The following is a 16,419-nucleotide window of genomic DNA, read 5'->3' as shown; positions in this document are numbered from 1 at the left end:
CCCCGTGGATACATCTGCACCTCTACTGGCTCATATACTCTGGGACATCTACTGTGCTTGGACTTGGAATGGATTAGCATCAGGCACGATCTTTGCTCCATTTTGTGCAGTATCACCAAGGAGATCAAAGGAGAAACCTGCCGATATCTACTCCTTTAGTGATTGTTTAATCAGATTATCTGTGTGTGTTCATTCTCTTGAGAATGCGAGAAGAAGCTCTGCTTGTGTAGCAGGTTAAACAGCTCCTGTTTAAAGTGATCTGCCATCAAAAGCTAAGGAGCTGGAAACATTTGTGATTTAAACCCATTAAGTTGCACATTATTCCATTACAGGCTCTGCTCTTATTTATTAAGTAGCCCCTTAATTGGTTTGATCAAGAATGGAAGCCCTCCAGCACACAGTAACATGTAGAGACTCGGGAGTCTTTAGGGGTTGGAGGACGGGTTAGAAAAGAAAAGCCTAAATCTAGCGACATATGACGTCTGTCTTTTAGAAGGGCAATACATGTCGTTTATTTCTTCAAAACATGACCAGTTTTTTATTTGTGGGCATTACATTCTTCATCATATTTGTAACCGAGCATAATTATACTCGACTTGATCATAAACAGATGCCCGTTGATATGAGAGTGAAGCATGTGAGCGAGGCAGTAGCAGCAAAGTGCGTAGCAGTGTTGCCACAGTGTGGTAGTAGCTGTGTGTGTGGGGGGGGAGTGGTTCCAGGCTTGGGGGACGGGCAGATAAAGATCAGCATCGGGGGCCTGGGGTTTGCCCTTCATATCTGTGAAGGACAGGTTCTGTGAGGAGCGCGGGGCATTGATTTTCCTGGGCTGGCTCTGCAGCCTGTGATTGCCAGGGCTGAGGAAAAGCACCTGCTCTGATCCTGCATGACGGCCAATGACCACCACACACCAACTCTGCTCCACACACACACACACGAACACACTATAGACACCACACACACACACAGACACATAGACACAGACATGTACACACACCGACACACAGACACACCCATACACACACAGACAAAGACACCCATACACACATACACCCATACACACACAGACAAAGACACACACATGCACGCACGCGCACGCACACGCACACGCACACACACATGCACACGCGCACACACACACACACACACACACACACACACACACACACACACACACACACACACACTGCTCTTTAAAGATATTTCCTGACATGTCTGTAGGGGACAACTACAGTATTAATTTTTACTCCATACCATCAATAAGGAGAGCAGACAGAGGCTCGTATGATTCAACTAGGTCTGATCAGCTGCTTCTCCTTCAACTCTTGTATCGTGGCATATTATTTTTTGCCCTTTTCCCTAATAAATTATGCATAAAAAGATGAAAGTAGGAGACGTTTTATTATTTTGTAGTGGGAATATGCATTAGACCTCAATAGAATGCCTGTGGCCTGGTTAGATTGAAATCATATGCTGCATGCTTCTACATTTTTACCTTGTTTTTGAAAGGTAAGTGAGTGTGAGTGAGAAAAAGAGTGAGAGAGAGAAAGAGAGAGAGAGAGAGAGAACAAAAGAGTCAGTGAAATGCATATTTAAGCCCTGCTGAAAAGCGTAGCAGATTATTTCTGCATCTATTTCTGCCTTTCTCCCAGTTTCCCTCTCCCACACCTCCAAACGTGCATAGGCAGGTTTCTACATGTTATTGTCATGTTGTCATAGGTAGGCCTCTACATGTTACTGTGTTGTCATAGGTAGGCTTCTACATGTTACTGTCATGTTGTCATAGGTAGGCCTCTACATGTTACTGTCATGTTGTCATAGGTAGGCCTCTACATGTTACTGTCATGTTGTCATAGGTAGGCCTCTACATGTTACTGTCATGTTGTCATAGGTAGGCCTCTTCATGTTACTGTCATGTTGTCATAGGAAGGCTTCTACATGTTACTGTCATGTTGTCATAGGTAGACCTCTACATGTTACTGTCATGTTGTCATAGGTAGACCTCTACATGTTACTGTCATGTTGTCATAGGTAGACCTCTACATGTTACGGTCATGTTGTCATAGGTAGGCCTCTACATGTTACTGTCATGTTGTCATAGGTAGGCCTCTTCATGTTACTGTCATGTTGTCATAGGTAGACCTCTACATGTTACTGTCATGTTGTCATAGGTAGACCTCTACATGTTACTGTCATGTTGTCATAGGTAGACCTCTACATGTTACGGTCATGTTGTCATAGGTAGGCCTCTACATGTTACTGTCATGTTGTCATAGGTAGGCCTCTTCATGTTACTGTCATGTTGTCATAGGTAGACCTCTACATGTTACTGTCATGTTGTCATAGGTAGACCTCTACATGTTACTGTCATGTTGTCATAGGTAGACCTCTACATGTTACGGTCATGTTGTCATAGGTAGGCCTCTACATGTTACTGTCATGTTGTCATAGGTATGCCTCTACATGTTACTGTCATGTTGTCATAGGTAGGCCTCTACATGTTACTGTCATGTTGTCATAGGTAGGCCTCTACATGTTACTGTCATGTTGTCATAGGTAGGCCTCTACATGTTACTGTCATGTTGTCATAGGTAGACCTCTACATGTTACTGTCATGTTGTCATAGGTAGGCCTCTACATGTTACTGTCATGTTGTCATAGGTAGGCCTCTACATGTTACTGTCATGTTGTCATAGGTAGACCTCTACATGTTACTGTCATGTTGTCATAGGTAGACCTCTACATGTTACTGTCATGTTGTCATAGGTAGGCCTCTACATGTTACTGTCATGTTGTCATAGGTAGGCTTCTACATGTTACTGTCATGTTGTCATAGGTAGGCGTCTACATGTTACTGTCATGTTGTCATAGGTAGACCTCTACATAATGTCATATTGTCATAGGTAGGCCTTTACATGTTACTGTCATGTTGTCATAGGTAGGCCTCTACATAATGTCATATTGTCATAGGTAGACCTCTACATGTTACTGTCATGTTGTCATAGGTAGGCCTCTACATGTTACTGTCATGTTGTCATAGGTAGGCCTCTACATGTTACTGTCATGTTGTCATAGGTAGACCTCTACATGTTACTGTCATGTTGTCATAGGTAGGCCTCTACATGTTACTGTCATGTTGTCAGAGGTAGGCTTCTACATGTTACTGTCATGTTGTCATAGGTAGGCCTCTACATGTTACTGTCATGTTGTCATAGGTAGGCCTCTACATGTTACTGTCATGTTGTCATAGGTAGACCTCTACATGTTACTGTCATGTTGTCATAGGTAGGCCTCTACATGTTACTGTCATGTTGTCATAGGTAGGCCTCTACATGTTACTGTCATGTTGTCATAGGTAGGCCTCTACATGTTACTGTCATGTTGTCATAGGTAGACCTCTACATGTTACTGTCATGTTGTCATAGGTAGGCCTCTACATGTTACTGTCATGTTGTCATAGGTAGGCCTCTACATGTTACTGTCATGTTGTCATAGGTAGGCTTCTACATGTTACTGTCATGTTGTCATAGGTAGACCTCTACATGTTACTGTCATGTTGTCATAGGTAGACCTCTACATGTTACTGTCATGTTGTCATAGGTAGACCTCTACATGTTACTGTCATGTTGTCATAGGTAGGCTTCTACATGTTACTGTCATGTTGTCATAGGTAGGCCTCTACATGTTACTGTCATGTTGTCATAGGTAGGCCTCTACATGTTACTGTCATGTTGTCATAGGTAGGCCTCTACATGTTACTGTCATGTTGTCATAGGTAGACCTCTACATGTTACTGTCATGTTGTCATAGGTAGGCCTCTACATGTTACTGTCATGTTGTCATAGGTAGGCCTCTACATGTTACTGTCATGTTGTCATAGGTAGGCCTCTACATGTTACTGTAATGTTGTCATAGGTAGACCTCTACATGTTACTGTCATGTTGTCATAGGTAGACCTCTACATGTTACTGTCATGTTGTCATAGGTAGAGCTCTACATGTTACTGTCATGTTGTCATAGGTAGACCTCTACATGTTACTGTCATGTTGTCATAGGTAGGCCTCTACATGTTACTGTCATGTTGTCATAGGTAGGCCTCTACATGTTACTGTCATGTTGTCATAGGTAGGCCTCTACATGTTACTGTCATGTTGTCATAGGTAGACCTCTACATGTTACTGTCATGTTGTCATAGGTAGGCCTCTGCATTTTACTGTCATGTTGTCATAGGTAGGCCTCTACATGTTACTGTCATGTTGTCATAGGTAGGCCTCTACATGTTACTGTCATGTTGTCATAGGTAGGCCTTTAGATGTTACATGTTACTGCAAGGATGGTATGGGAATTGATCCTAATACCAAATTTCCCATTCCTTGAGTGTGTCCAATCATCTATGTGTACCCCTCGTGTTGTGACCACATGGATAGAGTAAACAGCTCTAACCTTGTTTTGGAGGGAAACAGAGGGAGCTGGGTACTAAATGACAGTATGTGGGGGAAACGACACAGGGACACAGAGAGGAACCGGCATCGCAATGAGAGGATTATGATTCATCAGGTGACGGCAGATGTCTAGAGAACCGTAGGTGTTCTGTTGAGTCACGCAGTCAAGAACAATGAAGTCGCAGGATTCGGGGCTTGAATTATTCATACCTCCGGGACCGCTGACATGGGTGCCAGACCCCGGTTCTGAATGTGTCCCTCCGGGGAGGAGCAGAGCAAATCCTAAGTGGGCCAAGTACTGCAACTGTAAGGAAGGTTTAAAGAGGCCGGTGTAGCTGTGGTCTGTGGTTGTGTCCTGAAATCGAGAATGTAGACCTACATAGCCTCTCGGTCTTAGTACCTTAGCATGCAAGTTGGCTAATATCGGGACACCAACTGAGCACATGGGTATAATGAGGAAAAAAAGGAATGTGAGTCAATATTGAGATGATAAAATTACAATTCAGCTTGGTTCATGGTATATCGTATATATACTGTATATAGTGCATCAGTGTTTGGGGTTGAGGGGATGGGAGATGCTGTAGTAAAGGTCAGTGCATACATTCCCTAGCCAATCCCTGCCTCCTGCTCTCTCTATCTCGCTCTCTCTGTCTCTCGTGAACTTCTCCGCCCATTCCATGGTAGTTCACATCGAGAGGCCACAGAGCAAGCCGGTGTCTTAACAAACATCGCAGGTAAAGGTCACGGAATGAAGGGATGAGCACTCACAAGAATCTGGATGTGGGATGTAGAGTCAGTTGAACAGGTGTGGGGGTGTCACACTATCACCTTGTTGTTGTGTTTGTTCCAATGAAGACCAAAGATACGTACTGTGCATAGCAGCACAGTTCAATAATGTTAGCTTTGGAGACATTATCCCACCCTCTTGATTTCATCCAGGAAACATGGTTTGCAACATTTAGTGAGAGTCGAAAATCAGTGAAAGCAATGACAGCTAACTTGCTAGATAATACCTCATCGTAACAGATTAGAGAGCCAAACAATGAGAATGACAGCAGAGTGGTGAACAGAAACTCTGTGCATTCAATACACACACTTTTGCATTAGTAACACAGACCACTTGACCAAACATTTGTAGACATCTACTGTATGTTGAAAACCCAAGCAAAAGGGAGAGCAGAAAAGCGTTACCTTCAGCCCAGGTGGGGGGGGGGGGTCGTAGTTGAGAGGTCAGAGGTGATGTTCCAGGACGTGAGCCAGAGGACAGGACAAGGGTGGGACGGACAGTGGTGAGGCACAGAGAGCACAAGGACATGGGAGGGTAGCACAACCAAAACAGAGAGAGATGAAGGAGAAGAGGAAGGGGGTGGGGGGGGGGGGGGGGGTGTTCCAGGGATCCAGACAGAGAAGGGTTAAAATAAATGGAGGGATATTTGGTGGAGGGGTGAGAGGGAGAAAGCAGAGGAGAAATAGGAGGAGGAGGAGGAGGAGGAGGAGGTTGGGCAGAGAGTTTTTTTGTTTTATTCTTCTAAAAAGAACCAAAAAAGGAATGAGCCCATACCTTGGTTGTTTAACGTCAGGTGCGCCAGACCTTGAAGGAAAGAACAGAAAAAAAGAAAAGAAAGGAAAAAAGATAGGTCATAAAAGGCAACGGGAAGAAAAAAAGCATTGTCACAACGTTGGACTGCAGTTTGTGACAGACATCCTGGGGCAGACTTGGATGTCAGAGTTCAAATCAAAAGGTAAAAAAAAAAAAAGAGAGAGATAGATAGATAGATAGATAGAGAAGATAACTGAAAACAAGCAAACACTTCTTGAAGTGAGGTGTGGGGGGTAGAAAAAAAAAAGCATTTTCATTTGGCGCAACTCCCGAAGGCTATTGCTCACACAAATGCTTTTTTTTTCTCTGAAGTACCAATGGAACACACACAGAACTGTTTGGCATAGAAACGCTTTTAACTGTATTATTCGCCTCCTCTACATAATGCATCTCTACTGAACTGTACTCGAATGTACTGTTACTGTCAATCAGAGGTGTCTCTTTAATAGAGAGTCAGAGATAAGGAATACAACAAAGAAAGAGAAGCACATTCCCTTTGGCAGAACCAGCCCAATACACCAATCAAGATACAGTACATGTTTACCACAGCACATACAGTATACAGTACTAAACCTAGTTTCCTGTACAACAGCCCTGATAACATTTGAAAAATAAGGTTGATGAAATCAGGGATATGTCAATTTGAGGCAAAAGAGTTTCATGGGCTCCGCAGTTCTAGGGTCTCTAATGATATAAAACATACCTAGCAATAGTTAATCTCTGAGGCACAATACAACACAACAAAAAGCATACAGATAGACTCTACAGCAGTAGTTCACAACAATGAATTGCCTATAAAATTACTTCTGACCAACGGTTTAGAAAAGTAAATACAGATACGGTTGTTTCCCAAGCAAAAAAAACAGACATTACAGTTAAAAGGAGGCTTGATAAGCCTCGTTAATGACACTATTTTCCAACTGTCATCAGGGTAGCTTTTAAAGCAATCTTCTTCACCAAAAAATGCTTTTCTACAGTATACCTGTCTTATAGGAATATATCTAAGAGGTCATATGTTCCACCACTGCAAATGCTCAGATTCCCTGCTTCTCCCAATGTAATGTCTGATATAATTACAGCCATGGTTTCAAAGAGCAGCACCAGTTTCATAGCTGTAGCTATATATTTTGCACAGACAGAGTGGTGTATCAAGACCACTACTGAACACTATTAAAATCAAATCAAATCAAATCAAATGTTATTTGTATAGCGCATTTCTTACAAGATGCAACTGAATGCGCTTCACATACTGACAGAGCCGCAAGCAGGCAAAAGTAAAAACCTGTACACTATGTAGCCAGGAAAATTCATTCTACACATAGAGCGACTACTAACCAGTTTGCCTACCAGCACCCAGCGGTGGACCCCCACACCCCCCCTTCGGGGAGCCCCCGCCGCCCCACACACCCAGCCCGCCCCACCACCAGCACACCCGGCCCAGCCAAGCAAGCACAGATAGCACTAAATAGCCTTTAACCACAGCATTGTAGTTGTAGTGAAACAGACGTGCCAAGGCTTTAGCTCAACAGGCTAACAGAGTCCTATGGCAACGCAAAACACCAGGGTTCAATATCAGCTGATGACATACTGTAGGGATCCAGAGAACAGATCGGCAACTCCACTCTTACAGCAACAATCAGTCTCTGTTTGGGTTCTTGTCCTTAAACCAGAAAGGTAAAGGGTCCCAACAATGGGAACCTTCACTGAATGACAGCCGACCCGTGGACTCCTTGAGTGCCAAGGGAGCTGAAAGTGTTATAGCCTCGGAGGCTACATTATAGTTTCCTGGAATGCAAAACACAACAGAAAATAAACAAACCATAAACAACACGCACTTCAACCTGAAAGCAGAAGCCATGGGAGCCAGCTTTAAGACTTTGATCAAGTGGAGCTTGGTCTACGTCAGTCTTTGGATTTCTAGCATAAATACGGATGAGCAGTACTCACTTCTTTATCAAAGTTCTGTGTCGTATTCTAGGCCCTTCTATTGTGTTTGTAATATGAAACACACAGCATTTTCGGTACGTCACAGTACATTTCGAAGGACTAAAAGTCCTAGGAATTGGAGGCTCGTCTGGCAATAATGAGGAAGGAGGAAGGGGGTGGGAGAGAAACACCAGCCATCCTCGTCAACATATATTGTGTTTGTAATATGAAACACACAACACAATCGTAACATCAACTCCACGTTTGTTTACTAGCATATCAACTGACAGAACAGAGCAATACATAACAGATATCCGTCACTCAGGCATAGCACCACAATAGCGGAACCATAGCGGAAAACAATCAAATACCGATGCATCACTGTTCACCCAGTCTGCAGACATAACAACATAACACCTTCTCTTGTAGCATGCTATCCTAATTGATTATTACTATACTGGATGCAAATCAGACTCAATATGTAATACTAATAGATAGGGATGCACCGGTCGAGAAAGGCAATCGGCCGATTGCTTTAAAATGTCAGATTATTCAAAGAGATTATTGATTCTAACCTGGCATCTTCATGGATGAGTAATCAATTCTTAATTTGTAATATAATTACGTGAAATTGTAATTGTAATGTGTTATATTTTGGGTAGAAGATAAACTGGACTTGAAGAGGGAAAAGTTCAATTCTACCCCTATCAGCCAATGACCCTACCCCCGATGGGACAAATGGATGTGAACTAGTCTCTCAGTGACATTTTACAGGCTCTCAAAATGTCAAAATGTGGTGGTTTTATCTGAATAGAATAGATAGGTCTATAGGTCATTGGTACTGTGGTTGAAGTGGGATATAAAATCACAATGCAGGGGATAAGTCTTTCTTTTCTTTGTGTCCTGGACAGATGGTGTAGATTCAGGAGTACAGTAAAGAGATATGTGGTCTGTCTTCGTTTAATTTCCCTCTCTCTCTCTCTCTACCTATCAATTACTATTGAGGGTAGAATGTAACATGTTTTCTACAAATGATTTGCCTTGTAATAATTGGAAGTATATAGTATTATTAAAGCCTCATTTGATTCATTCTATTTGACCGTTCTTGCACTACTCAGCACAAACTCAACAATTCTTTGCACATAGTGTTAATTAAATAACTTGCAGTCAGATTATGAATATTAAGATAGGCTTTGCTATTAACAAAACATAGCCACATTTCCTGGCCAAGCCTCCGTATTGTAACTGTCGTCCTATTAGGCCCTACAGTTTTGGTGACCCTGACGTGATATGGAGTTGAAATTGATTGATGCATTGTGTTGTATTGGTCCATGCGTACGGGTATTATAATCACATTGATTGTGAGGAAAACTCACAACTGCATGAGTTATAAACTAGGCCTACTTTCAGGACAGATATAAACCGTGCTTTGATCATTTGAGGTAATCACTCACCATGTGTAACGAATATAATGGCAGGAGGTACATCCATGATTGAGTTATGTGCTTCGGTAAATGTTACAGACACATGGCTGCAGTTGGACAAAAAAATACAAGAAGCACCGTACAGCTAATTCATCCGAGAATGAAATTCTTGATAACTGTCAAACAATTGGCATTCATAGAGGCAAGTCAGAAAAAAGCTAATTCTACATGCGATGGGTTATCTGATGGGTTAGATGGGTTATCTGCTTAACAGAGACAAACACAAGAATGTTGCCCCGGAGCAACAAGATGTGAATAAACATCTGCTTAAGGATCTCACTCAAGCGGGGGAGGATCTTAATACGAAAGCCTATTGATTATTGAAAAAACATCTAAGAAGGATATTCCGAATGATGCGCTAAATGCATCACTGTTAAGTGAAAAGGCCTATAAGGAGGACTAATATAAGGAGAGCATTCAGGAGTTGAAGCTCCAACTCGATAACTTTGGTCGTGAAAAGCTTAGCTGGGGAAAAACAGCAAGAGAAAGATGCCGAAAAGATTGCTTTATTGAACAGTAATGTTAAGCGTTTACAACTACATTGTGTCGCTAGAGAGTGCTTCCGACGCTGAAAGTGGATTTAGCTCCATCTCCCTATGTGACTCAAACTGCACTTCTAATGCTTGTAAATCGGAAACCTCAAACATTACTGCACATGTCCCTGTTTCTCGAAATACTAATGCACTTGTCTCTTTAACTACCACAACGACAAGCGATGTCGGCAAGGAAACAGTTTTCTATTGTCTATGTCAGGAGTCTTCAGTAGACGCAATCAAAGCCTATCCCCACGTTAGACATTGTAGTTAGTGTAAAAGACTGGGTCACTCTGTGACAAAATGTTGGATTCTTGGAAGAAGCAGACCGCCTCCATATTTCAGACACGGCGTATATTCTCAAAATAAAGTAACCCGCTGTGACTATTGCCAACAAAGTCGTCACACCGAGTCTAAATGTAGGGATATAGAAATGGGGGACCTCCCCCATCCTTTGTCATGTGCAAATCAGAATTGAGTTCAACGGAGTACATGGCTCTGTTGACTGTAATGGACAAGCCATCGAACATAGTAGGATAACATAGTCCTGTTTTGACCGTTGTGTTAACTGCGAGTGCCCCAATAGTCTCCCTTCTGTATTGAAATTTCATTAAAGAAGCTAAGTGCAATAAAGTGGAATGACACAGGAAACAGTACTGAACAAAGAGTAAGAAAAAAAACACTTAACCAGTTTATTCCACTGAGCAATGAGTTCTCCTACCTGTGCTAATTAGAATCAGCTGGGTTAGTGCATGTTGGTGGGGAAGTCCCTCCACTCTTCCCAAAAAGGGCTTCCCACCTTTGAATGCAAGTTACCAAATCATGTCACCAAGCTTTCCAGCAAGAAAACATCTCATGAAGGGGAGAGGCAAAGAGCTCTCCCAAGACCTTCGCAACAAGACTGTTGGGCAGCAGAGTAATGGTACTGGTTACCATAGTAATGGTACTGGTTACCCACGGCTTCCCAACTCCTAAATGTTCCTGTGAGCCGCATCGGGGCCGTTATCCTCAAGTGGAAGCAACATCATTTGACCATCAACCGGCCACGCACAGGAGCTCCTCGCAAGGACCAGGCAGTCAGACAGTTAGTTAAAAGAGTAGCCTGAGGTCGTCCAGTGGTCTAGCACCGTGGTCTACAATGCACACATATGCCCATGTCAGCACGGTATGGGCCGAATTCGAACCCATGCCGACATGGGCATATGTGTGCACTGTAGACCACGGTGCTAGACCACTGGACGACCTCAGGCCACATGTCGGAATGGGTTCGAATTCGGCCCATACCCTGCTGACGTGCCCTCTCTCCCTTCTTCTCCTTACTTTCCTGTCTGTCTTCACTATATCTGTCCAATAAAATGACACGGTATTTCTTGATTCTTTCTCTTACAGTAAATCTGGTACGTGAGAAGGTTAATGTTTAAAGTTGATATGCACATACAATCTAAGACTGTCGTATTCTTAATTGAATGCTTTCTAAGAACTTTTTCCTCTGACGGTATGTTCATATTTGGTGTGTTTACCCTCTTGATTGTAGGACTTGAAGTAAGGTGGATTGCTTACAGTCTTTATTGTCTAAATGAATGTCCTCAAATGATGATACAACGCTCTTCTCATTTGTCCGTAAATGCAATAGATAGATCTGTGTGCTAGGATAATATGCGAGAAATTATGTATGAAATTATAATTGACCAGGTTAAGACTCGAAATTGCTTGATGATGGTTTAGTTGAGTTGCATACCCAGGGTTCAGCGCACAAAACCGCTTGGATCACCGGATGGCGATTTCTGCAATTAGAATCTTGTAATCTAATTAGGAGGGACATTTCCATCGTACATATAGCATGACAGGAAATTACTCTTACTTAAACTATTTGCATATTGATTTCCCAACTAAAATAGACATTGAAAGAGTGAGGTGCCCTCGTTAATGGCCTTTCATAACGTCCAATGGATATCCCCACTATAAACTTCAGGCTCATTATATTCGGCTAGTTAAGCAAGTAGGCGGGCAATGTTATCCAATTCATTAATTGGAGTCAGATCAAACTCGTTCGCTAACTATCATCATTGATTTCCTGATCAATTCATGATTTCCACGATGTCTACAATGCTGTGTCCCGTAAATTGTGGCAAATTCAGCAGTCAATCACTTAAATGGATGACTGTGTGACAAGCTAACGTAACATGTTTTCATTCAGTGGTGATAATTAGAAACCCATGTGCAGATGCAGTTTGTTTCTGTAATATAATGTTACTCAAAGCCAGGCAAGTGACCACTGAAGTAACACAGAGGAGAAACTACTGTCAAGCTATTTAAATATGCATAGTGCATGTGGTCATTCAGGTGTATCAATAGAGTAGGAGCATTGACACTGCTGTCTAGACTTTTTCAGGGTTTTCCCTCATCTTTGTGTTGTTTATGTTGTTTATATTGGCCTGTGCACAGTGTGCACTGCAGACATTCAATTCAGACAGACTAGTGGTGACCCTGTGTCACTGCAGCTATTTTTGACCATGTTTCACAGAAGCAAAGAGTATGAATAGGTTGATGGTGTGTGTGTGTGTGTGTGTGTGTGTGTGTGTGTGTGTGAAGCCAGGACTAAATTTCTGCAACACAATTAGTAGTTGGAGTGTAATCAACCACAATCTTAACAACATCAGTTAACATTGCACAAGTCATTTCACTGTTATAATAAGGTGAAAACTTACATTTAAACTAATGCCGTTTTCGGTGCCTCAGTCAGGCAGAGACGAGTGCACATTTTCATATATCACGTGTTCGTTGAGCAGAGCTGTTGCGTCAAGTTCCACTGAGTAAAATTTCCTTTTTTAGCCTTTCTGTTCGGGATTTGCCTTCATTATCGTCATGAAAGTCATGAAAGTCATCCAACCGCAAAGTTAAAGACTGGTGGACAGCATGGCAAGACACATGAAAACTGTGATTGAAAATCAGGGTTATTCCACCAAATATTTATTTCTGAACCATTAGTTATATTACCATATAACTACTATATCGTTATATACCATTATAGAATAAAACAAAAAAAAACGTCATTATACTCAAACACATACCTATAAATAGTAAAACCAGAGAAACTATCATTAATTTGCAGTGGTCTCTTATTCTTTTTTTGTATGACAGATACTGTATTACAGTAACGGTTCAGTAAGTCAACTATGATCAATGTTGATTATTCAACTGCAGCAACTCAATTCAGAGCAACAGACGAGCTTGTTTGTTACTATGCATCGATTATTTTACTATCCATCAACAGCCAGGCTGGATACAGTGACTCCCACATACAAGCGTCCTCTATCGTCTGCTCTCTTAATAAGCACTGTGATTCTAGACACAAAACCAAACAGCATGGTGTATTTAATCGGTTTGAGCCAACTCCTACTGCCTATAGTAGGGAGTCCAACCATCCTCACACCAGCTTCCTCGCTTTGGTCCTCTTTCCCATAATCCATTAGGAAGATAAGGCCACCGCAATGAAACAGGGCTGTGCTGATGGTGCATACCAAATCATTTCATCCCTCGGGTTTCTCTCCATCGGCCCGATAGGAAGGGAGGGATGGAGTGATTGGCGGCACATTATACATATAATTGAAGTGTTGTGAGGAGCGGTGCAAGTGGTGGAAGGGGGAGAACAGCTGGTTGTCACACCCCGATCCAGAACAGAGAGAGACGGACAGGGTGGGAGGGGAAGCAGCCGTTCAATAGAGAGAAATAAACACAGCTAGGAAATATCATGAGGAGAGATGGCGGATTAGAGTTAGGTGTGAGACATACACACAACACAGACACACGCACACACACACACACACACGCACGCGCACGCGCACGCGCACACGCACACGCACACGCACACGCACACACACACTGTCAAGTAGCAGAGGCACACAATGTCAGAGTAAGAAAGGGCCATGCTCTTCGCTGGATATGGAGTGGCTTCAACATATCTCACCATCAGAGTGAGAGAGGGGAGAGAGAGAGAGAGGGGAGAGAGAGAGGAGAGAGAGAGACAAAGATAAAAAGACAGTGTGAAATATTGAGAGAGAGGGAAAGAGAGAGGAGAGCAGAGAGAGAGAGAGAGAAACCCCAATAGCCAAAACAAAGCTAAAAAAAAAAACACTACAGGCCTATACATGAAAATGCAGATAGGGCTAATCACACCACTGACTATAGTAGTATTGCACACTACAAAATCTAGAGAGTTGTATTGGGATTTTCCGCTACACTCAAATCAAATGACCACCACTACATATTACAGTATTATAGAGTATCACTTTTCACACATTGATAATGAGAAGAAAGCCTCGCCCCGTACCATTCCCTTTACCCCAACATCTGAACATTTGATTATGTACTTTAATGTTGCTGCGAGCGCAGATGGGAGTGCCTGACGGAGCGCGAGCCGACCAGGAACGAGCTCTGATTGGCCTGATATGATTGAGTGGCAGATGGAGAAGGGTCATCATTTTGTCATTAGGAGTGAATGTGCAACCGTGAAATCGGGCTCTCTCTCTCTCTCTCCCTCCACATCCACCTCTCAATCAAACCAGCTGCAACTGCCTGCTGACTTCTCTCCTCCCCTCCTCCCTCCCATATTGTCCTCAACTCTGCTTCCAGCCTCTCATCTCTGCTTTCCTGACGGCTGTACACTTCACAATTACCCAGTTCTCGTTCGACAGCCAGGGGTGACAAACGCCTCCACTGCTCGGCACTTTACCAGAAACAGAGGCTTCCAGCAGAGGACAAAATCGAGAGTTGAGAGTATTTCTAAGTATTTTCGAATAAATAATACACTTAAATGTGTTCGAGCCGCCGTCTATTGATCGCAAGGTTGGCAGACCGGCGGTTCAAGCCCCAGCTGGCCACTTGTCAAAGTGTCCTTGGGCAAGACACTGAACTCCAAATTGCTCCCAGTGAGCGGGCCGGCGCCTTTCCTGGTAGCTTGCCGCCATTGGTGTGTGAATGTGTGTGTGAATGGGTGAATGAGAGGCCATTGTAAAGCGCTTTGGATAAAGGCGCTATATAAGTGCAGTCCATTTACCATGTTAAAGATTACATAGATAGTGTCATGGTGTACCCAATCAAGTACTAAAGCATTAGACATAAAAAAAGGAATCCGATCTGAAGATCAGATAGGAGTGGAAAGCGATAATATTCTACGACACAGCCAATGAGATGGTGATCTGGCATCAACGAACCAACGGAATAGTCCCGTAGGTGCAAGCCCCGCCCGCCAGGCGCTAACCGACGAGTTATAAACGCAAATAGCTCAAAGTTTTTTGAAAGAAGAACACAAACTCTCTATTGAACCCTAGGTCTGCCTCCTCTGGGGATTCCGACAGATGCTGTCCTTGATTCACCTCATCAAACATCTACCCGCTCAAAGATGTATGTCGTAGTATATCCAATAACACACAGCACACAATAGCCCCCCTCTCCACCACCTGTACATACGAACAGATGTGGCAGGGAACAGAGGAAGGAGGTACAGTATCAATCACACAGAAAGGAGAAAAGAGAGAGAGAGAGAGAGAACAATGATTATCATCATTCCACTCTCGGTCTGTCCTTCCCTTCCTTCCTGTGTTCCTCTGCTAGGTCATCAGTGGGGGGAGGATAGACAAACGGAGACGGAGGCGTGCGTGTGTCTGCTGTGGGAACTGCCCCCCCCGCGGAGCTGTGATGAACAGTAACGTTCTCCAAGGACCGCTGACAACATATGGTCCGTCTCCCTATACGTACACACGAAGCATATGCCACAATCAAATATGCACAGTCCACTGGAAAACTGCAGTAGGTGGTGCAGAATGGGATTTCTCCATATGGTTGTGTATGGAGCGCTATTGTTGATTTCTCTCAGATGATGCATATGTTGGTCATATTGTTTGGTAGCCATGGAGAAAAAGAGGAGGAAAGGATGATGAAGCACCAAATATAACCAGTGTGTAATAGATTTGCCATTACAGTGCAACGGCATTGTGTCCCTTTGACTTATCGATGAAGGCGGTATGGGGAACCTTTTGGCACATAAACACCAACCTTGAGGATTTACCACGACGCAACACCACAAATCAACATGCCATAGTATCGCTATAATACCTCAGAGATCATAAAGTTTAAGTGAGAAATCATCGTGGCAATACTGTATCACATCCCGAAAAACGACCGAGTTGTGGCCCTTGAAGCGCCTTGAAGCGCCGTTGCGCTCTATTTACATTCTAGAGTTGTTTCGCTCTCGGATTTGACATAGTCACCTAACTCAAGTTACGCTTCTTTTCGAATGTTTGATGCAGCTTTTGGTCAGCATTGAAGCCCGTTCATTCGGTAACGATCTCTTGACGCACTCCGCGTACTTAATCAATCACACTCAATCAAGGATATGATACGGCAATGTTGCTTCTGAGTTATGTGCCCGTTTT

At 43.1% G+C, this 16,419-nt stretch overlaps 1 protein-coding gene across 1 annotated transcript in view; it reads right to left on the bottom strand.

The window, feature by feature from the left end:
• nrxn2b (neurexin 2b) overlaps positions 1 to 16,419 on the bottom strand; it is a gene marked incomplete at both ends in the record, with an annotated part of 540,835 nt that overhangs the window by 426,702 nt on the left and 97,714 nt on the right. The window contains 1 exon segment of the mRNA XM_080544021.1: positions 6,004 to 6,033. Coding sequence (XP_080400147.1) covers positions 6,004 to 6,033 — 30 coding nt within the window.

The sequence above is a fragment of the Nansenia antarctica genome (assembly GCF_963989245.1).
Source record: "Nansenia antarctica genome assembly, chromosome: 13".
NCBI lineage: Eukaryota > Metazoa > Chordata > Actinopteri > Argentiniformes > Microstomatidae > Nansenia > Nansenia antarctica.
Note: the sequence above shows the minus strand (reverse complement) of the source record. Positions and strands in the feature narration are given on the sequence as shown.